The following is a 27,040-nucleotide window of genomic DNA, read 5'->3' as shown; positions in this document are numbered from 1 at the left end:
CATTCATTCATTCATTCATTCATTCATCATTCAACATATTTGAGAATCTACCTCACATAAGCCTTGCACTGCTGTTCTACCTGCTGAGAGTGTAAAAAGAGAAGAAAGAAAGAAAAAAACAGACAAAAATCTCTGCCCTCCATGAGCTTACATGCTCATAGGAAAGGGGGGGGAGAATGACCACATACAGAGTCTGTCAGATGGTAATAAAGTAACAGGGAAACCAGGGAACTGCAGGACTGAGTTGCTACTATTTTCAAAACGAGAGTTACAAAAGGTCTCAGTCAAATTTTTGCAATGCTTGAAGGAGGAAAAGGAACAAGCCACACAATTTGGGAGAGTGGGGGAAAGCACTCCAGGCATTGGGAACACAAACTATACATGCCCCGAGAAAGTCAGCTTGCCCAATGTTTCTGAGGAAAAATAAGGGGGACTATGTAGTAGGTGAAAGGAGAAATAGGAGACCATTATAAGACTTTGGCTTTACTGGAACCCGGGGTTTTCTCACACCAAACAAGTCTCCAACTCTCCAACACCAAGTGAGTGCCCAAATCAGTTTTGATACCACCTGGAGTCAGAGCAGACCTCACGGAATTAAGGGCTCACACACACAGACTGTCCCCACCTTAGATATCAGTCCTAAGTTCCAAGCCACCTGTACTTCTGACTGACCAGCTATAAATCGAGGTTCTCATGACTCTCTTCTCTGGTTCAGTAATTTGCAATGGCTCACAGGACCAAGGAAATGCTTATGTGTACTGTAAAGGATACAAATCAGGAAGTACCAAATAGAATAGATAGGGGCATAGGGCAAAGGTATTAGGAGGTGCAAGTACAGACCTTCTCTGCCTCCAATGCACCCTCCCAGCAAGGGTCTATTCGCCCACCTGGAAATGCGTCAATCTTGTTTTAAGAGCTTTTACAGAGCTCCATCTCTAGCACCCCTATCCCCATCCTAGGGGTCATGGCTGGGGCCCAAAGAGGAGAAACAAGCAAAAGATACCAGAAAGACTAGCCAGAAAGACAAGACAAAACCAGAAAAGGACAGCATCCTGGAAGCCCAGAGAAAAGAAGTATTTCAAGGAGAGTAAGTGATGAACTGTGGGGAAAAACTGCTGTCTATAGGTAAAGCTAAGGTTTAAAAACTCACTATTGGCTTTAACAAGAAAGACACTACAGACCTTGCCAAGAGAAGTTTCCGAGGAGCTGGAGTGGGTTGAAGAGAGAACCAGCATGGAAGGAGTAAGGATAATTCCTTTGATGAGTTTTTTTGATAGAGAACAGAAAAATGGAGCAGAGCCAGGAGAGTTGGGCAGGTTGAGAGGGAACTGTAAACTAGAATTAACACCATGTTTTAGAATGCCAATAACAGTCCATCAGAGAAGGAAAAACTAATGATCCAGGAGAGAAAGGGAAGAGTTGTTGAGCCATGTGCTTGAAAGAGGGAATGGGACCTAATGCAGACGAGGCAGGGATTGACCTTTGATAAGAGTTCACAGTTCAAAAAAAAAAAAAGTTTACAGTTCATCTATGATAATCCATTGGAAGTCATGATGTGTGGATTCAAAAGCTAATAGGTAAACACATAAGGATTACACTGATTACTCCAATTTTGTTAGTGAAATACAAAGATGAGAAAAGGGTAAGTGTTGGAGGATTAAGTAGAAAAAGACATAACATGGTAGCGTGATTCAGTAATCCTTTCTTCTGCTGGATATAATCAGCTATCTAATCCACCCATTGAGTTTTTAATTTCAGCTCTAGAAACTGCAGGTCTTTTTCCATAGTCTATATTTCTAATACCTAATTCATGGTGCCTAGTGTTTGGTGATTTTGCCTATTAGCTGCTTATTCTCCTTGACACTGTATCTTCAAGAATTCTTTACGGCCTGGGTTGAAAATAAATTCTTCCAGAGGAAATGAATATTTGCTTTTACCAGTAAACCAGCCCCACTTCTGGGAGACAGATCCAATAAAATGAGATAATATATACTGAAACACATTGGAGATTAAATACTATCTATAATAGGCTCCAATACTGTATTAGAAAATACCACTGGAAACAAAAGCCAAATGTATCCACTTTTGAGGACTGTTTCACAAAACGTTCCTTTGAATATGCACAAATACTTAATTTTTGAACTATATGTATTCATTTGGACATGATAAAATGATACGTATTCATTTGGATATAATAAAAGTAAACGTGCAACTATAAAACAGTAACACATGTAATTAGTAGATGAGAAAAACCTGAAGTGAAGTTTCCAGATTGTTGACAAAGAATACAATTCACATAGGCTATAAAAAGAAAAAAAAGAGAAAAGTCTCCTTTAAGAAAAATATCTAAATGTATGCCCCAAAACTATCACCGCTAGAAGATAATTTTCCTAAAGACAATTTGGAAAATTTACTTTTTAGAAGATTTCCAACTTTCCATTAGTTCAGTGTTTTCTAAGCGGGGCTCACAAGGTAGTTCAGAGGATAACTGCGTTGCAGTTACTTACAAACAAGGCCTGGGTCCCATCCAGAGCCACTAAATCAGCAACAGGTGGCAACGGGGCCAGAGAATCTGCATTTTTAGCAAGCTCACCAATAACGCAACCGGAAGTCTGCCCCTTAGATTTTTACCAAAACATTCATTTAAAAAATACCCACACAAATACAATGCTCGCGCTTTCTGGGATTGTGTGCACACACCATAACGCCAGCAGGAAAGTGTGTGAACAAAGTCAGAAAAGCATGATTACAGGGTTGCACGCAAGGCATCAGCCGTCCTCAGCCGGGAGCAACAACCGCTTCAAATGGGCATCTCCGCTCGCGTCGAGCCACCGAGACACCTGCCCTCCCAGCGGCTCCGCCGCCTCGCAGCAGGGGCAACCGGGCACAGCCACACCTGCTGCTGCAGGAAAGCAGCGAACTGGGCTCTCAGGGCAAAGGCTCTGGCTTTCCACACCCTCGACCTCCAGCGCACTCTGTCCTGCAGGTGTCACAGGGCGCCCCCCGGGCCGGCCCACTCTCCCCAAGTGTCCGCGAGCTTTCCCCTCGGGACCCCCGGACCCCGCGGACCGGCTCAGCCGGCGAAAACTCCCCCGAGAACGAGGGACGGCAGAGCCGGGGCGCAGCAGGGGGCTCTCCAGCCCGAGAGCTCCAGGACTCGGGGTCTGACGTCCCTCCCCGCCCGCGGCACTCCTGAGGGACGCGGGGGAGCCCCCGGTGAGGGGCGGGCTTCCCCGTCCGCGCGTCCCTCCCCACACAGCGGACCGCGTCCCCACTCCAGCCCAGGCTCCAGCACACGCCCCGGCGCCCCACACTCCAGAAGAAAAGCAGAAACGCCTCCGGGAACCGTCACCTCCTGCCGCCGCCTCCACGAGAGTCGCCTCCCCGCACTCACCGCGCGCATCTCGCAGGCCTCCCGGGACGCGGCGGTTCGGGTCACGGACCCCCGCCCGCGCGGTCCCCAAAGCCCCTGCGGGTCCGGCCTGGCCCTGCCCGCACCCCCGCCGCGGCCTGCTCGCCGCCAGCGCCTGCGTCCGGCCCCGCACCCCACCCCACCCCGCCGGCCCTCGGCTCACCTGGGCCTCGACGATGCGCGGGAGGAAGCTCAGGGTGACTAGCAGCTGCACTGCGGCCGCCCCCCGCCCGGCGCCGGACCGCCGGGGCCCCTGGCTCATGCTGACTTCTTCCCACAGCGCGACCGGCAGGGCCCATCGGGGCCGGGGAACGGCTGGCGGCCCGGGCGACGACCCAAGGGGACGGCTCCCGGCGGCTGCGAGGCTCCAGGGTCAGAGGTCCGCGCCGTGCGGACGCGGGGAACGCCCTCCCCGGCTCCCGGCTCCCAGCAGCGGCGAGTGTGGCCGGAGAGCCGGGCGCCCCCACTTCATCTCCCAGACTGCCCCGCCCCCGGCTTCCCCTTCGACCCGGCCACGGCGCCCTCCGAGCGCAGGGCCTTGTGGGAGTTGTGGTCCCCTCCTGCTGGGGGGCGGGGCCGGCGGCGGAGGGAACCCGGGAGCAGCGGCGGCGGCGGCAACTCCGTCTCCCCCACGGCGGCCAATGGGGCAGAACCACGCGAGCCTCCAAAACAAGAGGCGCTGCGGGCGGGGCTCCGCCCCCTGCGGCCGGGCGCCGCGCCGTCTCCTCTCCCCCGCGTTGGCTCCTGGAATCCCGACTGGGGGTCAGGCCTGGGTGGCTGGTCCCCGACGCCGCACAGCCGGGGTACTCGGGACGCGCCCCGGGGGGCCTTCGACTGCGAGCCGGGGCGCGCTCTGCGTCTCCTGCGGCGGCCCCGGCCTCCGGCGCCCGGCGAGGCCCCGCCAAGCATTGGCCACTAGACGAGGTGGCCCGGCTCCTTTTCGATTTCACGGCCCGCAGGCGTGGACGCCGCCTTTCCTCGGTCCGCTCTCACTCCCTGCGGCGGAGCAGACCGCGCGCGGAAGAAGGGGACGAGCCCCGGAATTGATCATAACTTGTGGGGTGGGGAGGAGGGCTTGGACGACCTGGGAGGGCTGCGGCCTGGCTCTGGCCCCCGCCTCCGAAATACCGCAGTTTCTCACCGGGCTTCAGAAGGACGGAGGTTCCTTAAGCTCTGCGAGCCTCAGTCTGTTCGTCTGTGAATAATAACCGACCCAAACCCTGTTTTAGGATTGCATTAGACCTTAGGTAAAGGGCTTGGGATGGCACCAGAACAAAAGAAGTTCAACGACAGCTGCTATTCGTTTTATTAATAGCCTTGATTTCTAGAAAACTAGCAATACGGCGGCTTACACGTATGTGGTGTGTATTAGACTTCCATTGCTTCGGTAACGACCACACATTTAGTAGTGTAAACAAGACATTTATTATCTTAGAGTTCTGAAAATCAGAAGTCCGAATTAGATCAGCAGGGCTGCATCTCCTAAAGGCTTTAGGGGACACTATGTTTCCTTGCCTTTCCCAGCTTCTAGAAGCCACTTGCGTTCCTAACAGCTCATAACTATACACCACACTGTCACATCTTCACTCCCTAGGCTTCCATTGTTACATTCCTTGTCTTGCTGACCCTGACTCTACTGCCTCCCTCTCATAAAGACCCCTGTGATTACACAGGGTCCACTCAGATAATCCAGGATAATCTACCCACCTCAAAAAATTTTTTTTTCAATTTTTCAGGAGACAGAGCTTGTTTATTGGGTAGGTAGGTGGGCACCAGACCCCAAAATTCTTAATCACATCTGCAAAGTCCTTTTTGCCACATAGGGTAACAAACGCACATTTTGGGAATTAGGGTATACACATGTTTGGGGGACATTGATCAGCCAACACACAGTGTGTTACACCTTTCTGAGCACTTTCATTATTTGAGGGGCCTGTGCAAAATGAAAATTCAGGGTCCTGGTTTAAAAGATGGTAAGAATTTCAACCAGGGACAACAGAGCATTCAACCAGGTGCAGGGCCCTTCTGAACCACGTCAGTCCTCTTCCTCTTCAGCAGCTTGGAATTTTTGTTGGACTCTTCCAGCTACTTTTTCACGCTTCCTCTTTTCTTTGCCAAACCTCTATTTTCTATCCTCCCGTTTCCTTTTGTCCCTTATATAAATACGATCTCTCCCCATTCTGCTAAAGCTTTTCTCTTGTCCAATCCAATGGAGTTTTTTTTTTTTTTTCAAGATTCCTCATCTCTGCACCACATTTGATTTTATTGCTAACACATACATTGTGGGATTATGTTATTTAAAAAAATCTTGGGAATTTTTTGTTCTGGTTTAAAGAAAAAAAGGGAAAAAAAAGTTTAGATTATACAATTTCTTATTACAAAATCTCAGGTGCTCTAGTGGACCTTTCATCTCATGTCCTCTAGTGCTTTTGCAATCAAGGACAGCAACCATGGTCTGTAGTTAGAGTCCTTCTAGATTTGTTCAGTTTGAGTGGTCAGTGGCTGGAAGGAGGTAAGGGTCACAGAACTCCAGTGCAGGGGGTCCAATAGCTATTGTCTTCCTGGTTATCAAACCCAGGAAGTAACAAGCAAGTGAAATTAGAAAGTGTTGGTATTTTGCACGAGATATGGTGCACCCAAATGCATGCCTAATGACGTCTACTGAGATCTCTCTTACCGTTAATTGTTACGAGTGTGAGGAGGGGGGGTTGTTCTTTTGTGAACAGACTGCTCCATTTGTCCTCTCCCCCTGCCTCTTTGTGTACCTTTGCTTTCCCTAAAATCAACAACAGTGAAACCAGCATTGTGCAAGGTACCGGTGATGTCATCCTTGCTTCCAGCAGAGTTCCACGGTGACACTCAGTTTGAACTTTGCCACTTTGAACGTTGTGACTAGAAGTTGTGACAGAGGAGAGAAAGTGCCAACACTAATTCTCAATGGTTGAAAGAAAAATCAGCTCCTGCTAAACTTTTCAAGAAAAAGTAGCAAATGACAAAAATGTAGAAGTGCTTATGGTACCAAGGAAGATTTCACTGTTCATGCTTCCAGGAAGGCAAGTTAGTGAGGACAGCATTCAGGGGCACTAAACAGAGTCTTTCCCAGGGCACTGCCATTGGACCCATCAATGCCAATTGCTTTTAGTCATTTGTCCTTCCTATCAAAATTCAAATTCCTTCTAGAATTTAGCTTGGAGGGAGGGAACAAGCGCATTGACTGACAACCCTGAAAGTCTACAGGGAATGAGCAAAATGATGCACAAATCAACAGTGAGTGCTACTACCTTCAATTCTTAGTAGAAAGGGAAGGGGTGGGGGAGACACCTGGGTGGCTCAGTCAATGGAGCTCCAACTCTCGATTTCGACTCAGATCATGATGTGAGGGCCATGAGATTAAGCCCTGCCTTGGCTCTGCACTGAATGTGGAGCCTTGAGATTCTCTCTTTCCCTTTCCCTCTGCCCCTCCCACTACTCATGCATGTGCTCATTCCAAGTAAACAAATCTAAAGGAAGAAAGAAAATGGAAGAGATGCTGGTCAGACATGACCCTTTCCTTCAGGAAGACATGGTTGTATTCAGATACTGGAAATAGCAACAATTTGCCAGCCACATCTGGATTGGATGGACCTAATTTTCTGGAACTAAGGTATCTTAAAAGTGACATCATTTTGCAAATTGAAGAATTTATGGGCCTCCCAGATCTATTAATCTGAGAAAGGGCAGGGCCAGCTATGAAACTAATCAGTACAAAGCCCTCATTACAAACAATGAGAATTTGTCATTGATTTGGTTGGGTCAGATTATGGGAGGGGGTTATCCTGGAGGGACAATCTTAGTGTAGATGTAATTCCACTAGGGCTAGCCATGACTCTTTTCCCCATGATTCTTAATGTAGCCAAACAGAATCAACCTATGTGTCTCGAGGATGACCCGTGTGGTTTAAGTTTTAAATGAACAGTGTCAAAATGTGCTTAAGGTTAATCTTACTCATTTTTGAAATATAGACACACTGTCGGCATGCACAAAACCAAACTAATATTTGTTGCAGTATCTCTCCATTTAGCTCTCAAATACAAATGATTCCCCATCCCTTTCTATCCCTTTGTTTCCCTTCCCCTCCTTCCTACCCCACACCTCTCCCTTCTCTGAGAGGATGGCCCATCTCATCCCGTGATCTGGAGCGAGTTTTCTAGAGTCCTGTGCTGTTCCCACCTGTGATACTAATTTAGCATGAACAATCTGCTATTCCGTATCAAGAGTTAGCTTTTGCTGCATATACATGTATTATAGACATCTGGACGGTAAAGTTTCAGAAGACTCTGTCTTCTTGTACTGTATTCTCTTTAGTGGCTATCTCAGTTCCCATGAACAATAGTTGATGAACGTTTGTCTATTGATTACTATTTCTTACAATCTCAATTTCTCTTAGAAGGTATCTGTCTCAGAACCAATCCTGGATTGGGTACCTCTGAACGTTTCCTGTGGACAACTGGGAAATAGGGTCATTGGACAGGAACATTCCTGGAGAAGGCAGTAAGAAGAAGCTGAAGGCTTTTCATTAAGGCAAGGGATTCCAGGTCCTTAAGCAGAGGTGTATTTGGGAACTATCAAAAAGACTGAGGACAGTAACAGACTTGTCAGAGGGTTGGTTGAAACCCACTATTGGAAATTCATTACTTTAAGCATTTTGTTTTTTTCCTCAAACACTATTTGAAATGTCTACACCCAAGGTTGTTGAAGCAATGGTGTGAGAATGGTCTCGAGCAGATTACTATAATGCTTAAGAGACTTTGCACTGGGTGTTTAGGTTTCCAAGATACCATCAAGTGTATTGTGTTTTTTTGATGATTTTTTGGCTTGGTGAACTCGTGACTTCTAGTGAAGGAAATCATTGATGTGTGGTTCCAAATGAAAGTCAAGGTAATGGGGTGGAAATTTAATAACATCAGTAATTTTCACTCCTGATAGCAAGCTGAACTGTGATTAATGAGCCTGCTGAGTAGAGGCAATCTGTTGTGTTTAAACAAGTGTATTTGGAGATAGTACTGCTATGTTAACAACCTGCCAATGGCAATTTTTTAAAAAGTGAATTTCCACCTGTAACTTAGTTATGAAGGGAATTTTGGCTTGGTGATAGGATTTCTTGAATTTTGCTGAGGACATCTCTTCTTCTGTTCTTTTGACAAGGGATAGGGATTAAAAGAAATTAAAATGAAAGACCTTGGCTGGCCTGTGGCTTGCTCTTAGTTATCTATATAAAGCATTCACTGTTTTTCTTTAATATTTACTCAGCTGTGACATGCTCAAGTATTTTCACTTAACAGCATTAAAGCTGATAAACTTGAGCCCATTAGAATTATTTCCATTTCTAAAAGAGTTTACCTGGAGATATGCAGTTTGCACAAAACTTTCTTTTACGTAACAAACACATGGCATTATGTTAGACGTTAATATATAATGTGATCACAGGGGTAATCTATTAAATGTAATAACTGGGAAAATGAGAATCATTATTTTGCCAATTTCACTCTCCCACCTAATGTCTATAATGCAAAAGACTTCACATAATCCCAAAGTTCTATGGCACTGGCTTGCACATTGGGACTATCTGATTTTGGTCCAGCTCTCACTGCAGTCCACTCTGCATAGGATCCAGGGCACAGTGTGTGAGGGCGACCGCGACGGATGTTCTTACAATGTGAAGATGAACGTTACAGGAAGTAGAGAGGGCCAAGGTCATGGAGACAGTGAGGTCAGAGAGGCAAAGGCAGGGAAGGCCGTTGATAGCCATCGGTGATGGCTGGAGGTGTTTCTCTGTTGGCCCCAACTGAGTTCCCTCCTGTCAGTGCGTTCCCATGCCGTCATTGGAATCTCAAGAAGTTTCATTTTTTTTCCAGATCCAGTTGTTTTTTTCCCAAGTTCAGTCTCATATGTATATTGAGTCCAGCCAGTCGCCTCGTCCTTGCCCGGTGTTGCTGCTTGTTTTCCAAGACTCACATTCACGCTTGCTCCCAGACTGCTGCCTATCGCTCCTCATCCCCATTCCCTCCAGCCCTAGAGTCTTGTTTCTATTGTGTAGGCTCCCTACCTCCTGTGCCTTAACTTCTCTCACTGGCCAACATCTTGATTCAGATTTGGATTCCATTTGGCCTTAACAGAATCACATACTTGCTGGCTTCCATTTTGTGTTATTTTCTTTCTCCTGTTTAGGAACTTCTGACGATCTCCTGACAATCTCTCATAAATACAGACTTTAACGATCTTCTCCTTCTACTTGAGCAGGATGTGCATCTTGCATTTACAATCTTACATAAAACCTCATGCTCTTCTCTGAAAAAAAAAAAAAAGAGGAACATAGCATATACTCCTCAAGGCACTATAAGTGCCTTTTACGTGATTCCTCTTAGGGTTGGAATCCCAATGGGATTCTCATTGTTTGTGACTATCCACAGTCCCCCACAGAAGCAGGATGACCCACCACATTATATGACATCCTTGGGACTCTTCTAATCCCCCAAGAATGAAATGGGTCATTTATGTCTCTCCTTTATTCCATGATCCCAAGGATTCACTATATTGCTATATAATAAAATCAACAGGGATACCTGGGTGGCTCAGTTAAGCATCTGACTCTTGATTTCAGCTCAGGTCATGATCTCAGGGTCCTGGAATGGAGCCTCCAATTACACTCTGTGCTCAGCATGGAGTCTGCTTGGGGTTCTCTCTCCCTCTCCCTCTGCCCCCCCAATAAACAAATAAATCTTTAAAAAAATGAAATCAATTACAATTTCTTAGAAAATACTACCAATTTTTACAAGGCTGCAATTGCCACTGGGTTATAAAACAGTCAGAAAACACAGAGAAAATATTCAGTTATTTTAAAGATAACTTTACAATTACTTGAGACTATCTTTTCCCCAGTTTTCAGGTTATGTTTTTAAAATGTCTTACAATCTCATGCTCCTAGTCTGTGGTGTTTTTTCCCAGACATCCCTAGGCTTATCATACCACTAAATTAGTGTGATTCTTCGCTGTACAAAATTATTTATCAAAGAAGTCCTCTTTTCAAATGCCTTCATTGTACTATTTTAATTGCCATGTATAGAAATTTACTAATTTATCAAGAATGGCTCTAAGGTTTTTAATGACAAGAGAACACTTTGGAAATGAGAGGTTCTAGTTCTTCAAAGACCTATGTTTGTATCTGAAAGGTTTGCAGAATTATTTTTTTTAAAGATTTTATTTATTTATTTGACAGAGAGAGATCACAAGCAGGCAGAGAGGCAGGCAGAGAGAGAAGAGGAAGCAGGCTCCCCACTGAGCAGAGAGCCCAATGCAGGGCTCAATCCCAGGACCCTGAGATCATGACCTGAGCCAAAGGCAGAGGCTTAACCCACTGAGCCACCCAGGCGCCCCTGCAGAATTTTTTTTTAAAAAAAAGATTTTATTTATTTATCTGACAGACAGAGATCCCAAGTAGGCAGAGAGGCAGGCAGAGAGAGAGAGAGAGGAGGAAGCAGGCTCCCTGCTGAGCAGAGAGCCCGATGCGGGACTCAAACCCAGGACCCTGGGATCATGACCTGAGCCGAAAGCAGCGGCCTAACCCACTGAGCCATCCAGGTGCCCCCAGAATTATTTTTTAATAGAGTAGTTTTAGGGTCACAACACAATGGAGTGGAAAATACAATTCCCCTACACCCCTCCCATCAACCTGCACGGCCTCCCGAATAATCAACATCCCCCACTAGAATGGTGTATTTGTTATAATCAGTGAACCAACATTGATACATCATTAACACCCAAAGCCCATATTTGATATTAGGGTTTGTTTTTTTGTATGTTATACATCTGATGAGTTTTGACAAATGTGTAATAACAAGTATCCACCCTTGTCCTATTAGATGGAATAGTTTCGCTGCCTCAAAAATCCTGTGCTCGATTTGGGTCTCTCTCCTCAGTGAAATCATTTTTTCATCAACTTTCCTGCCCCGAGGTTCATGTCATAAATGGAAAAATCTATATCAGTTGGAATTAATTCTAACCATGTAGAATAAAACAAAGCAAAACATCAAATTCAACTAAACTGAAATAAGGTTTCTCTTCACTCTACATGATGTGATTTCAAGGAAAAAAAAAAGATGTGTAGTGGTGTCCAGTTATCTTACTAAATGTTAATGATCATCAGTCCAATCTTCTGACCACAATTATGACACAGGAGGGTGGGATTTTGAATGTAGCAATACGGATATCTTGTACTAAGGCAGAGACAAGAGAAGTGTCTATAGCACTGTCAAGGTTATGGGAGAAATTGAAGGTATAGGGCTCCTGGGTGGCTCATTTAGTTAAGCATCTTCCTTCAGCTTAGGTATGATCCCAGAGTCCCAGGATGGAGTCCCACATGGGGTTAGTTTCTACTTGGTGGGGAGTCTGCTTCTCCCTCTACCACTGCCTGTCCCTCCCCCTGTTGTGCACACACACACACACACACACACACACACACACTTTCTCTCTCTCTCTCTCTCTCTCTCTCTCTCTCCCTCTCTCATCAAATAAACAAGTAAAATCTTTAAAAAAAGAAAGAAAGAAAATGAAGATAGCCTTCCCTTGGGATAGCACCCTACAGCTCAGACTCTGTAGACCCTTGTGTACACTCACCTATGAAAGGACTAGTACTTCATACCAGGATTAGCTGAGGATTCTCTGCACTTCCCCTTCTCTGCAAGATATGTATGCCAGCTGCACATCCCATTTTGTATCTACATAAAAAAGCCTAATTCTGATTTATGTTTTTTGAGTAACAAATGGAAAATCTCTTGATTGCTCCAAAAAATAATTTTGAATAGAAAGCTACTAATGTGTTTTTGTTGATGAATTTCTATGATGTAGAGGAATAAAGTAGTCACTTCCCTGCTGCTGGCGCTAAAGACAAACCACCACTCAGCAGGTGGGGGGTGGGGGGATTATAAGGGAGCATAAGCATCAAATTAAGGATGAGACCAGGTGATTTTATAGAGTTTTTCAATCCTGAGTTTCAGTGATTCCACTTAAAAAAACAGAACACTCTACTTGGACCTTTTTTTTTTTTTTTTCATCCAATGATCAAACAAAAAGCCTTTTCCTAACATTGTTTAAACATTTTAGAATTATCCTTTCCCATTTGCAGTATGAGCATCAGTATCTGCAACTCAGCAAATGGCCTGTTATCCCGTGTTCCCACTTTAATAGCTTGAACTGGAAAGTAGAATAGATTGCAAATTGAATGACTGGAGCAATCAATAGCCATATATTACCAACTTTTGAAATAGACTAGACTACACATACTAATGTCCAGGACACAGGAATGTAACACACTTTGAGAAAAAAGAGATAGCAAGAAAAACTTTCTGACTCAAAGATCTAAAGTAACAACTGGCTGATGTTTAGATAAGAAGAACTAATTATTGTGGGGTTATTTTAATAACTTTAAGAAAAACACTTTAAAATGTCTGTATAACAGTGTCAGAAAGAATTATTTAGGAGAAAAGCCACTGGGCTGTCTTGGAATATTAGTACATCATTGTCTTACTGTTCATTGTGACCTCATTAGCAATGTGCAGACTTTTCAGATTATAAAGATACTCTTTTCATCCCAGGGTCAGTACCTCTGCCATGGCTATCTTTGTATTTAAAAAAGAAGTACATTAACCAGAAATTGTATTTCATTTCCAAAAAGCATATAGAAACCAAAGTATAGCCATGTCTCCCACTCCCTCACCTACCCACTGACCTGCATCTGCCTTTTCTCCTGTGCCTCCACCCTTACACTCAGCTCTGCTCCCTTTGCCAACCAGAAGGCATTTCTCTAACAATTTTCTCATTGTGTTCTGCATGATGGATTTCCCACTCTGCTGACGGATTCCATTAGTATTAAAAACATGTTGAAAGAACTCCCACCTTTTAAAAACACTTCTTGGCCCTATTTCTGCCTTCTCTTTTTCTTTTTTTAAGATTTTGTTTATTTGTCAGAGAGAGAGAGGGAGAGAGAGGGAGCACAGGCAGACAGAATGGCAGGCAGAGGCAGAGGGAGAAGCAGGCTCCCTGCTGAGCAAGGAGCCCGATGTGGGACTCGATCCCAGAAGGCTGGGATCATGACCTGAGCTGAAGGCAGTCGCTTAACCAACTGAGCCACCCAGGCGCCCCTTTTCTTTCTTTTTTACAGAACCCTCCTTAAACTAGTTATCTATATTTGCTGTGTTCAGTTTTGCTCCTCTTGTTCTCTAATTAACCTCCTTAAATTAAATGTTTGCCCCCACTGCCCCACCAAAACTTCTCTTGAGTAAGCTCCCTACTGACTTCTTTATTGCTATAACCAACGCCAGTTCTCAGGACTCATTGATTTGACCTAAAGCAGCATTTCGCACTGCTGAGCACCTTCTCCCTGAAATACTTTCTTCACATGACTTCCCTGGTCTTGTCCTCAATTCCATGACCTCTAAATAAAGCCTCCTTGGGACACCTGGTTGGTGCAGTCAGTTAAGACTCCAACTCTCAGGGTGCCTGGATGGCTCAGTCAGTTAAGCACTTGCCTTCGGCTCAGGTCCTGATCCTGGGCCCTGGGATTGAGACTCATCACAGGCTCCTTGCTCAGAGGGAAGCCTGCTTCTCCCTGTCCCTATGCTCCCTGCTCCCCCTGCTTGCACTCTCTCTCTGTCTCTCTGTGTCAGATAAATAAGTGAAATCTTAAAGAGAGAGAGAGAGAGAGAACTCCAACTCTTGATTTCAGCTCAGGTCATGATCTCTGCACTCAGTGGGGAACCTGACATTTCTCATAAAGTGTCATTATGTCAGGTTGGTGGGTCCCCCAGGAGAAGTTTGTTCTTTAAGCTTACTGCTGTCAGACCTCCGCCTCCCTCCTCCCCACGCTGTGGTTGGTATAGACGCTAGTCAAAGATGGGGCTGGAACTAATGGTGGCCCCATCTTCCCTGGACCACTCCGGGACAACGGTCTCATCCTTCTCAAGACCAGGCATCCCAGCACCTCTGCTCCAGGTGAAAGGAAGCACAGCTCGTCCTCAGCAGTGAACTCTGCCTTGGTGAAAAGACTTCTGGATGGGGTGCCCAGGTCAGTCTTTAAGCGTCTGCCTTCAATGCAGGTCATGACCCGAGGGTCCTGGGATCAAGCCCCACAACTATGGGGCTTGCAGTTCAGTGGGGAGCCTGCTCCCTCTCCCTCTGCCTCTAACCCCTTGGGAGTCTGCTCACTCTCTCTCTTTCTCTCTCTCTCTCAAATAAATAAATAAAATATATTTTTTAAAGATTTTATTTATTTATTTTATAGGCAGAGATCTCAAGTAGACAGAGAGAGGAGGAAGCAGGCCCGCTGCTGAGCAGAGAGCCAGAAGCGGGGCTCAATCACAGGACCCTGAGATCATGATCTGAGCCGAAGGCACAGGCTTTAACCCACTGAGCCACCCAGGCGCCCCAATAAAATATTTTTTTAAAAAGTTCTGGGATCCCATCTTTTATAAGTGTAGACAGTCATACCAGATGAGAGAGGAGAAATCAGGGCACTTGGGTACTGGATGTGGCTGCCATGAAGACCTCAAATCCTATAGTTCCAGAAATTGGGAATTATGGACAGACCAAGATCACAGAAACAGAGGGTAAGATGGTGCTTCTTAATGTATAGCACAGAACCTCTCAGGGTGCAATTGGCGCCAGTGTTCTATTCTGAAGGGGGCAGGATCAAACCGTTTTATTGAGGGGCTTCAGGGAAAGGTCAAAGGGCTAGAAGGACAATGAGATCCAGTATCCTCAGCCTGGCCAGGATCTCCTCAGCGTCACAGTTTCCAAAAAAAGTCCAAATGTCCTCTTAAGGCCCACATTCTAAAATGTCTTTTTGGGGGGCTCCTAGGTGGCCTAATGGGTTAAAACCTCTGCCTTTGGCTCAGGTCATGATCCCAGGGTCCTGGGATCAAGCCCTGCATCCAGCCTTACATCAGGCTCTCTGCTCAGCAGGAAGCCCGCTTCCTCCTCTCTCTCTGCCTGCCTCTCTGCCTACTTGTGATCTCTGTCTGTCAAATAAATAAATAAAAATCTTAAAAATAAATAAATAAATAAAATGTCTTTTTGGCATTTGGCCTGCTGGTAACTATTCACTTGAGAACCACCACATGGTGCCAACAAGGACTTGGCTTCCCATAGCGTAGGACTCCCAAACTTCTTTACCCTGTGCGCCACCTTCCCAGCTCTCCTTGCCTAAAATTCATATCTTCCAAACCAAAAAACAAGACAGACTTTCTAGTTTTTAGTTGGGGGAAAGCAGCCTATCTCAGATCTCAGGCCAGAGAAGGCTGTGGCGTACGGCAGGGGGACGCCCAGCACTGGCTGGAGGGCTGGATTCAGCCACCTCAGTCACCCCACTTGCCAGTGTTTTTTTCTCCATCATAGTGGGGCCACCATGCTACGTTCTAGGTGCCTGCCCTGAAGTCAGGAAATCGTCCCTAGACAGAGCGCTAGGCAATTGTAGGAACCACTCCTTAGTGTTCCTTCTCTCAGGAGCTATAGTCTGTGTCACTTTGGCATGGTGTCTAGAAACTCTGTATCATGTATTTTGTCCATTTTAATAGAATTTCCTCTTTATGGCAAGACAAAATGGAATTCCTAAAAAGGAAAATACTACGTTTTTAAAATCTTGGTGAGACTAAGGGCCCCTGGGTGGCTCAGTCAGTCAAGTGGCTGCCTTCAGCTCAGGTCATGATTTCAGGGTCCTGGGATTGAACCCCACTTCAGGCTCCCTGCTCAGCATGAGGGTGGGGGAGTCTGCTTCTCCCTCTCCCTTTCCTGCTCCCCCTGCTGTGCCCTCTCTCTGTCAAGTAAATAAATAAAATCTTTTTAAAAAATCAGATACGTAACCAACAGACTCACCCAAGCACCCAAAGCACATTTCACTTTTATGTGTTTCAAAGATTCACAATCAATAACATGGTAAGATCAAAACTAATACTTCATTTTATCAGCATTCAGAGATTTTTATTTGAAGGGTTGTTGTTACCAAAAACTTTGAGGAAAGATAGATGATCCTTCTGTTGCTAGTTTAAGTAACAGTTGCGAACTAGAAAAGAATATTCTCTGAGGTCATCTGAAGCCTACATTTGTATCTACAAGATGACTTAAAAGAAATCAATTCTTTATATATTTGACAGCACAAAGTATCTTTTTTGCCTAGCAGTTTCTCTTTAAAAAAGTAATGTCTAATATGTTGTACATTTTTATTTGACATTCCTGTAATATATGCCGGATTACTTCTCAGGTATGAAGAGACATTAAAAATGCCAAATTCTGGGGTGCCTGGGTGGCTCAGTGGGTTAAGCCGCTGCCTTCGGCTCAGGTCATGATCTCAGGGTCCTGGGATCAAGTCCCACATCGGGCTCTCTGCTCAGCAGGGAGCCTGCTTCACTCTCTCTCTCTCTCTCTCTCTGCCAGTCTCTCTACCTACCTGTGATCTCTCTCTATCAAATAAATAAATAAATAATCTTTAAAAAATGCCAAATTCTTTGACACATCCAATCACCCCTATCATCGCCATGACATAAAGATGGGGAAAGAGAACTCCAAGGCTTCATGTCTCACTTGGAGCCAGGCAGTAGCCTGGGACTGGTACGCCTTCAGGCTCGAGCGCCTCCCACCCCACCCTCCGTGGTGTGGAGACTAGGATCTCAAGTTACCAGTGACTCTCAAGTCAGGTTTGTTAATAACCAGCACTCACTTACCTCTGAGGAAAAACCAGCATCGTGAAAGAGAGATGACACCCTCTATAAACAGGTCGTCTTTTAACCCTGAATGGAGCTCTAAAATACCTATAGGTAATCTCTTTACTGGCTAAGAGTCAATAGCATGTGCAGAAAATAGAGGAGGGAGAACCTAGGCTTAGGGTTAGTGGCTCTGGGCATGGCTGCACTGATCTGAAAGCACTGTGGCAAGGCTTACAGGGGCCTGACTTGAGAGCATGGTTCAGGGTCAGTGTCAGTGTCAGGTTCCAGGTCTGTGTCCAGGGGACTGCTGAATGTGGGCCTCTCAGGACAGAAACCTCAGAACAGAACCCAGGGTTAGGGTAAGGGCCTAGGGGCCTAGCAGGTCTGGGACGGCATGCTCTGTCCATGTTTATGGGGGGCTGTTTTGAGGGCATGGTTCAGGGGGAGTGTCAGGTTCCGGTTTGTGTTCAGTGGCCCGCTGAATGTGCGGTGGCTAGAGTTGAGCATGCAATTTTCTCCTCCACCGAATCCTTCCCAGAGTTCCAAATGGCACGGTTTCCCTCCGCGTGGCAGGCTCAGCCATCTGGTCTTGCTTAGGTACTCCAATCCCTTGGGTTCTGTAGCCAGGCCCTTGGGGATGGACCTCTCTGCACCCAAACTGGGGTGAGGCTTAAGGCCTAGGGGCATGGTAGGACTGATCTGAAAGTGCTTTGGAGAGCCTCCCAGGTGGCTGAGACGAGGGCATGGGTCAGGGTCAGTGTCTGGCTCTGGGTTGGTGTCCAGGGGTCTACTCATATGGGCGTGGCCTCAGGTGGGCGTGCAGATTCACGGTGAGTTCTGCAGATTCAGAACAGATTCTGCTGTTCATTCTTTCTGTACTTCCAAATGGCACTGTTTCTTGCTGGGGGGCATTCTGAGCCCTCTAGGATTGCTCTGGTCTCCTCAGTCTAGACAGCTTATGTCCCAGGCCTCTGGGGCAGAAGCCTCAGAACTGAACCCACAGTCCAGTCAGGATTATAACCTAGTGGCATGACAGGTGTGGACTTCCAGTGCTCATTGCATCTTGATGGGAGGCTAAGTTGAGTGTCTACTTAAGGTTGGGTGTCAAGCTCCAGGTTTGTGTCCAGGGGCCCCCTGAATGTCAGGGTGACCAGATGTGGGCATGCAGATTTCTATTATTCAGAATGCTTTCAAAAGTTCCAGATGGAATGGTTTCCTTGTGGATGGCAGGCTGAGGCCACTAGTATTCCTCAAGTGTCTCCAATCCTTGGGTCTTTGGATCCAGGCTCTTGGGTGATGGAGGCCTCAGAACCCAACCTAGGGTACGGGTTAGGGACTAGGGGTATGGCTAGCCTAATCTGCCAGCTTTGATTTGACCTTTCTAGAGGGAAGATTTGATGGCTTGCTTAAGAATGAGTGTCAGGCTCTGCATTGTTGTCCATGGGGCTCCTGAATGTTGGGGTGGCCTAAGGGGGATTTCCACATTTCTCCTACTTGGAATCCTTTCCATAGTTCCAAAGACCACAGTTTCTTTCTTGGTGGCAGGCTGAGTCCTCTGGTGTTGCTCAAGGGTCTTTGGATCCAGGCTTTTGGAGTTGGACCCCTCAGAACCCAATATGGGGTTAGGGTTAGGGCCTGGGGCATGGCAGGACCAAGCTGAAGGTACAATGGAGAATTTCCTGGGGGGGACTGAGATGAGATCAGGGCCAGGGTGAGTTTCAGACTCCAGGTTTCTACTAAGGAACACTGAATGTGGGGGCGGCGTCAGGTGGGCATGAAGATTTCTCCTGCCATTAATCCTTTCTGGAGATCCGAATGGCATTGTTTCCTTCTGAGTCCTCTGACAATGCCCCAGTTCCTTCTCTTTGTTCCACATCACAGGGATGGGCTTCTCAGATGCCAAATATGGTTATGGCTAGGGCCTAGGGGCATGGCAGACGGCATCTCCTAGTGGTGTTTTGATGTTTTCAGAGGGCTAAGTTGAGAGGGTGGGTCAGGGTGAGTTTCAGAATCTGGGATTATGTCCAGCTGGCCACTGAAATTTGGATGGCCTCATATGGGCATGCAGATTTCTCCTATTCTGAGTCCTTTCTGGAGTTTGAAATGGCACAGTTTTCTACAGCTGGCAACCATTTGGAACTCCAGAATGCATACAGTCAGTAGAAATCTCCATGCCCATCAGAGGATATGGCCAAATTTAGTGCACCCTTGGACACAAACCCAGAACCTGAAATTAACCTTAAAGCACACACTCATAGGAGACCCCTGTGAAGTTTTCCACATCACTGCCAGACCAAGCCTGCCATGCCACTAGACCTGAATGCTAACCCTAAGTTGCGTTCCTTAGAGGTCTGTCCCCCGAAGAGCCAGCCTCCAAAGCCCCAGAGATTGGGGACAGCTGAGCAATACCAGAGGGCTCTGCCTGTCACCCAGAAGGAAACTGTGCCATGTCAAACTCTGGAAAGGCTTCAGAGTAGGAGAAATCTGCATGCCAACACGGGCAACCCCCAATTTCTGTGGTCCGTTGGACATGAACTCAGAGTCTGACACTCATGCTGACACAGGCCCTCAACTCAGCATCCTGGGAAGCTCACATCAAAGACTGCAGATTGGGTCTGCTATGCACCCAGGTCCTACACCAAGTGATGGGTTTAGCTTTGAGTCTTCCATCCCCAGAAGCCTGGCTCCCAAGCCCTACCCATTGGGGACAACCTCTGCAAACCCAGAGAACTCCACCTGCCATCCAAAAAGAAACTCAAACCAAGAGCATGACACACATCCTGACCCAAGCCCTCAATTTAGTCGCAAGGAGTTGGCCTCAGCTGTGGCTGATCAGCTTTGCCATGCCCTTTGGTCCTACCCAAACCTTTGGTGAGACATTGAGAATTCTGTCCCCAGAGGCCTTGCAGCCCAGCTCTACACACTGGGCCATCAGACATCAGGGATATCTGAAAAATACCAAGGACCCCACCAGGCACCCACAAAGAAATCATGGCATTTGCAACTCCCGAGAGGATTCAGAGCAGGAGAACTCTGCATGTCCACCTGAACCAACCCCCCCTTCAGAGGTTTGCTGCTACAAACCACAGAATCTGACACTCAGCCTGAACATGCCCTCAACTCAGCTCCAAAGGAAGCTGGACTCGGTGCCAGCAGATCAGGCATTTCATGCCCTTAGGCCCTAAACATAACCTTTAATTGGGCTTTGAGTGTTTGTCACCAGAGCCCTGGCACCCAAGCCTTACACATTGGGATACCTGAGCAATACCTGAGGACTCCCCTAGCCTCCCAGAAGGAATCCCTGCCATTTGGAACTCCAGAAAGACTGCAGAGGAGGACCAATCTGCATTCCCACTGGAATTCACCCCACACTCAGGGGCTCCCATTCACAACAGCAGCCTGACTGTCCCCTGACCCAGGGCCTCAACTCAGCCCCCGGAAGCAACAAGACCTGCAGATCTCTGCCATGCCATAGCTGTAGCTTTGAGTCTTCTGTTCTCAGGGACCTGGCTCCCAAGCTTTAGGGACTGCAGAGACCTGAGCAATCCAAGAGGACTCCACCTGCCACACAGAAGGAAACCCAGCGAGTTGGAACTCCGGAAAGGATTCAGAACAAGAGAAATCTTCATGTCCACATGAGACCATTCCCAATGACCATGGCCCCCCGAACACAAACTTGGATTCTAACACTCCCCTGACCCAGGCCCCCGACTCCACACCCCAGGAAGCTCACCTCAACTCCTGTTGAATGAACCTGCCATGCTTCTAGGCCCTTACCCTAACCTGAGGTTGGACTTTGAGGCTTCTGTCCCCTGAGGCCTGGTTCCCAAGCCCTACAGACTGGCGACATCAGAGCAAAGCCAGAGAACTCTGTCTACCCCCGACAAGGAAATCATGCCATTTTGAACTCTAGAAAGAATTCAGAGAAGTTGAAATCTGCATGCCAACCTGAGTCCACCCCAATATACAGTAGCCCCTGGAACTTGAACCAGAAGCCTGCCCCTCACTCTGACCCAAGCCCTCAACTCAGCTACCAAGAAATTTGCCTCAGCTCTGGTATATTTGGTATGCTATGCCCCTAGGCCCTATCCCTAACCCTCAGTTGGACTTTGAGGCTTATGTCCCCAGCGGTCTTGCAGCCAAGCTCTATACATTGGGGATATCTGAAAAATACCACAGGACTCTGCCTGTTACCAGAAGGAATCCCTGCCATTTGGAACTCCAGAAAGGACTCAGAGCAGGACACATCTGCATTCCCACTTGAATCCACCCCACCTTTAGGGGCCCCTGGACACAACAGGGAGCCTGACATTCCCCTTAACCATGCCCTCAACTTGGGCCCCAGGGAAGCATGCTTCAGGGTCTCCTGACCTCTGCCATGACCCTCGGCCCTAACCCTAACAATTCGTTTAGTTTTGAGTCTTCTGTCCCAGAAGACTGGCTCCCAAGCCCAAAGACCGGGCACACCTGAACAAACCCAGAGAACTTTGCCTGCCACGCAGAAGGAAATTGTGCCGCTTGGAACTCTGGAAAGGATTCAGAGCAAGAGAAATCTGTATGCCCAAATGAGGCCACTCCCAATGACCACAGCCCCAGGACACAAACTTGGAGTCTGACACCCCCCTGACCCCAGCCCTCGACTCCGCACCCCGGGAAGCCTCTGAGGCTTCACCTCACCCCCCACAGATCAGGCCTACAATGCATCTAGGCCCTTACCCTAACCTGAGGTTGGACTTTGAGGCCTCTGTACCCCAAAGCACAGATCCCAAGCCCTACAGATGGGGGACACCTGAGCAAAGCCAGAGAACTCCACCGGCTACCCACAAGGAAACTTTGGAAAGGATTCAGAACAGGAGAAATCTGCATGCCAACCTGAGGCCACCTCCCCATATTTGGTGTCCCTGTGCACTAGAACTAGAAGTCTGCCCCTCACCCAGACCCAAGCCCTCAACTCAGCCCCCAGGAGTTTTCCTCAGTTCTGGCTGATCATATCTGCCATGACCCTAGGTCCTAACCTTAACCTTCAGTTGGACATTGAGGCTTCTGTCCCCAGAAGCCTGGAAGTCAGCTGTACACTTTGGGGATACCTGAGCAATACTACAGGACTCTGCCTGCCACCCACATAGAAACCATGCCATTTGGAAATCTGGAAAAGATTCAGAGCAGTTGAATGAACTGCTGAGACCAACCTGAGACCACCTCCATGTTCAGTGGCCCTCTGCACTCGAACCAGGAAATGGTCACTCTCCCTGGCCCAAGCCCTCAACTCAGCCCCCAGGAAGTTTACCTCAGCTCTGGCTTATTGAATATACTATGCCCCTAGTCCTTAGCCCTAACCCTTGGTTAGAGTGTGAGGCTTTGGTCTCCAGAGACCTGGCAGCCATATCTGAAAAATACCAGAGGACTCTGCCTGGCACCCAGAAAGAAACCGTGGCATTTGGACTCATGGAAAGGATTCAGAGCAGGAGAAATTTGCGGGTCCACCTGAACCCACCCCACCTTCAGAGGCCCCCATCTGATGAGGCAACAGAAGGCAGTCTGAGGACAATGCAGAAGCCGGCAAGCTTTAATAGCCCCATCTTGGGATATGTGACAGTCCTCAGGCATTCCTGCTACCCTAAAGGAAAAACAAATAGCTAACTGGTAGAGATCACAATTCTACCAGACCTACGTCTCCCTCAGTGTACAAATGTCCTAATGATTTACAAGGAAGAATTCTTTTCTTTTGTTTTTTTTTTTAAAGATTTTTATTTATTTATTTGATAGACAGAGAGAGATCACAAGTAGGCAGAGAGGCAGGCAGAGAGAGAGGGAAGCAGGCTCCCCGCTGAGCAGAGAGCCCAATGTGGGGCTCAATCCCAGGACCCTGAGATCATGACCTGAGCCGAAGGCAGAGGCGTAAACCACTGAGCCACCCAGGCACCACTACAAGGAAGAATTCTTATCAATAGCTTAACTTCCAAAGACACATAACTCAGTTCTTGAAGCCCTAACACTATCTTTCCCTCCCTAAAATTGAGGGAGGCTGAGGCAGAGGGATATGTAAATAAAGTTAAATTTCTTCTAAACCTAAAGCTCATTGATAAGAATGTGTGACAGCAGGAATGTGCCATTCCTCCAGGAAGCTTCCAAGTCTTTTACTGTTAATGTCTTACTAAAAGGAAAAACACCTTAACCTGACAATGGCAGGGCCTCTGATATCTTACAGTCCTCTTTAGCGTATGAGAGCTCTTTTGAAACTTCCCTTTTCCTTACCTCCCCAACATCACAGTCTATAATCAACCACCTCCACAACCCAAGTGTGAGAGCTCTTTCTGCCCACGGGTCTTGTTGTTTGATTAAAATCATTTTTTAAAATTTATTTTCAGCATAACAGTATTCATTGTTTTTGCACCACACCCAGTGCTCCATGCAATCCATGCCCTCTATAATACCCACCACCTGGTTCCCCCAACCTCCCACCTCCAACCCCTTCAAAAGCCTCAGATTGTTTTTCAGAGTCCATAGTCTCTCATGGTTCATCTCCCCTTCCAATTTTCCTCAACTCCCTTCTCCTCTCCTTCTCCCCTTGTCCTCCATGCTATTTGTTATGCTCCACAAATAAGTGAAACCATATGATGATTGACTCTCTCTGCTTGGCTTATTTAACTCAGCATAATCTCTTCCAGTCTTGTCCATGTTGATACAAAAGTTGGTTATTCATTCTTTCTGAAGGAGGCATAATACTCCACAGTGTCTATGGACCACATCTTCCTCATCCATTCGTCCGTTGAAGGGCATCTTGGTTCTTTCCACAGTTTGGTGACTGTGGCCATTGCTGTTATGAACACTGGGGTATGGATGGCCCTTCATTTCATGCATCTGTATCTTTGGGGTAAATACCCAGTAGTGCAATTGCAAGGTCATAGGGAAGCTCTATTTTTAATTTCTTAAGGAATCTCCACACTGTTTTCCAAAGTGTCAGCACCAGCTTGCATTCCCACCAAGAGTGTAAGAGGGTTCCCCTTTCTCCACATCCTCTCCAACACATGTTGTTTACTGTCTTGTTCATTTTGACCCTTCTAACTGGTGTCAGGTGGTATCTCAATGTGGTTTTGATTTGAATAGCTCTGATCACTAGTGATGATGAACATTTTTTCATGTGTCTGTTAGCCATTTGTATGTCTTCATTGGAGAAATGTCTGTTCATGTCTTCTGCCCATTTTTTGACATGATTATCTGTTTTTTGTGTGTTGAGTTTGAGGAGTACCTTATAGATCCTGGATATCAGCCCTTTGTCTGTATTGTCATTTGCTAATATCTTCTCCCATTCTGTGGATTGCCTCTTTGTTCTGTTGACTGTTTCCTTTATTGTACAGAAGATTTTGATCTTGGTGATGTCCCAAAATATCATTTTTGCTTTTGCTTCCTTGAGAAGTATTTATTTAAATCACATGATGAATATTTTTTACCACCTAGGTTTTGGTTAGAACAAATTTACAATATTCCTAAAGAATTATGGAATGTGTTTACTTGGAAAATAGGTAAAACAAGGTAATATTGTATTTCTGGAAAGGCTACAGTACTTCCCACTTGGTTAGATAGACTTATTTAAAATCGTTGAAGTGTGTTGCGGTGCAGATCCTCTTGGCAAACATAGGGACTGCTTTTTACTGAGTGTGTCATCCTACCACTTTGGCAATTTCACATTTGTTACCATAGCAAAATCTCAAATTACTTTTTGTTCTACCTAAATTGCAGTACATAAATAAAAAAAAAATCATAGACTGTTTTGCCTAAAACTTAGAGGTAACTTGAAGTAGTGACTTTCTGTTTAAAAGAAAATACATTTTACCAGTACTAAAATCCAATTTTCTTTAATCATCTCTCCCCAGTGCATTGTCTTTCTATTGCTAATGTATTTCCCACTTGTAACTATTGACAAACTTTTGCAATTCATGACTGAAATTACTTTCAGGGACCACAACAAATTTAACTTTGTGTTTGCTTCATTTATTACTGAAAATAAATTTCATTAAACATTTAAAAATGTTCTTATATGATATCACAATCTACATGGAAAAGGTATAATCCTGAGGCCAAATGGTTTATTAACTAGATCGAAAAGTCAGGTAATAGAAATGGAAGAAATTCACTGAGGTTTATTCCTCTGGGTTATAAAATCATAAAAGCAGGTACATCTTGGTTACAGATTATTGTATAATTCCCTTCAGTTTGCAGAGGTCTTACTAAATTTAGCAGGTACTTTGTAACTTTTGTTCAGTGAGTGACTTAATTGGCAATCATTGGAAAGGCAAGTTAGAAAAGAGAGATAAGGGTTTGCAAGACCTGAAGATGTTGATTAAAAAATAAGCAAAATTGGGGGTCCCTGGGTGGTGATGTCTTGGTTTTGGCTGAGGTCATGATCTCAGGGTCATGAGATGGATCCTTGTGTCAGGCTCCACACTCAGTGGGTGTATGCTTAGGACTTTTTCTTCCTCTCCCTCTCTTTCTGCCCCCCCCCACCTCTTTCTCTCTCTCATTCTCTCAAATAAATAAATAAATCTTAAAAGAAAATAAGCACAACTGATTTGGTCTGAGAAATAAGGAGCTTAGAAATTGTCACTCCATCCCAACAACTAAAAAGCTGAATAAACTGAAAAATAAGCAATTCTCCTTAGATATTTCAGAGAGTGAGTTCATGGACAATCACTGCTTCTAAAACTGGTGAGACAGACAGGCAGACACAGAGAATTACAACTTTCCAGAGCAGAAACTTCCCCAGAAACCAGTCCTGGGTTTGGGAAACCTGAGCTGTAATTAGTGAATTGCTTGGAGGGTTAGTGTGGATATGACTCTCATAAGAACTCTAAGTGGGGACAAGCCCCGCAAAATGAAAACAAATTCCAAGGGGACCCAGCCATAGGGGGCCTCTATACATTTGGGAGTTTTACCTCCAGGGTTTCTACCAGGTCCTCATAGTTAATAGTGGAGAAAAATTTCCTCATGCCTCTAGCAGGAGAAAGGAAAACATAACCATTTATCTATATAAGAACAACTCAAGATGCTGATGGAAAGTAACGATGAGCAAAAGAACGGGAGAAAGTCTCCTTATTCATGCATAAAAAGATTCAATATGGTCAAGATGCAGGTTCTTCACAAATTGGTCTGTAGATTCAAGACAATCCCAGTCAAAATACCATCAAGTTAATTTATGGATATCAGCAAACTGATTCTAAATTTACTTGAAAGAAGAAGACCAACAATAGTCAACATCATATTAAAGGAGAGGAACAAAGTCCGAACACAGATAATACTCTTTGTATGAAAGGAAAGGCGTTCAGGAACCGGTAGTTGGGAAGATGAAATAGCCTGGAGATGACCTCTTTTATCTTTCAAAGATAAGTTTATGGATATAAAAAAATAATAGATAAATTAACAGAGATATCAGAATGAGACATTTTTGTTCCCGAGGGTGCAAAATTTAAGGAGTCACTCACTTACAGAGTCACTCACTTACAGACTTACAGAATCTGTTTACAGAAAACAAAATCTGGACACAGATAGCCAGTTTTGTCATGACAAATTTGCAACCATTTGTACAGTAAATCAATTTTTATTTTGTACTTATAGCTTGTCAGTTAAATTTCCAAACTCTGTTACAATTTCACTTTCCTCATTTACATTGTTTATTCATCCAAATGTGTTTATTGAGTTCCTACCTAATGTGTCATGGGCTAGGCGATTGATTATATATTGGTGAAGAAAACAAAAGATGACTGCCCTTTTGGAGTTAGTGATAAGTGAGAGATCAAGAGACATTTAACATGTACATAACTAAGTTAATAAGGACTCATTGTGGTAAGGACAATAAAAGAAACAAACATGATGCAGGATTGTCTATTATTACTGGTTCATG

General features: G+C 45.8%; 1 protein-coding gene across 16 annotated transcripts in view; it reads right to left on the bottom strand.

The window, feature by feature from the left end:
• LOC309859855 (ERO1-like protein beta) overlaps window positions 1-3,889 on the bottom strand; it is a 132,287-nt gene extending 128,398 nt beyond the window's left edge. For 15 of the 16 annotated variants that reach the window (XR_014308953.1, XR_014308954.1, XR_014308955.1 and 12 more), the window contains exon 1: window positions 3,576-3,889. Coding sequence is in view for 7 of the 16 variants with exons in the window: in XM_082721061.1 (XP_082577187.1) it covers window positions 3,576-3,674 (99 nt within the window). In the remaining 9 variants the exon portion in view is untranslated. The remainder of the gene's footprint in view (window positions 1-3,575) is intronic. The other variant, XR_014308961.1, reaches the window with a different exon arrangement.
• Window positions 3,890-27,040: the final 23,151 nt, after the last annotated feature.

This window comes from Mustela nivalis (genome assembly GCF_964662115.1).
Source record: "Mustela nivalis genome assembly, chromosome: 2".
NCBI lineage: Eukaryota > Metazoa > Chordata > Mammalia > Carnivora > Mustelidae > Mustela > Mustela nivalis.
Note: the sequence above shows the minus strand (reverse complement) of the source record. Positions and strands in the feature narration are given on the sequence as shown.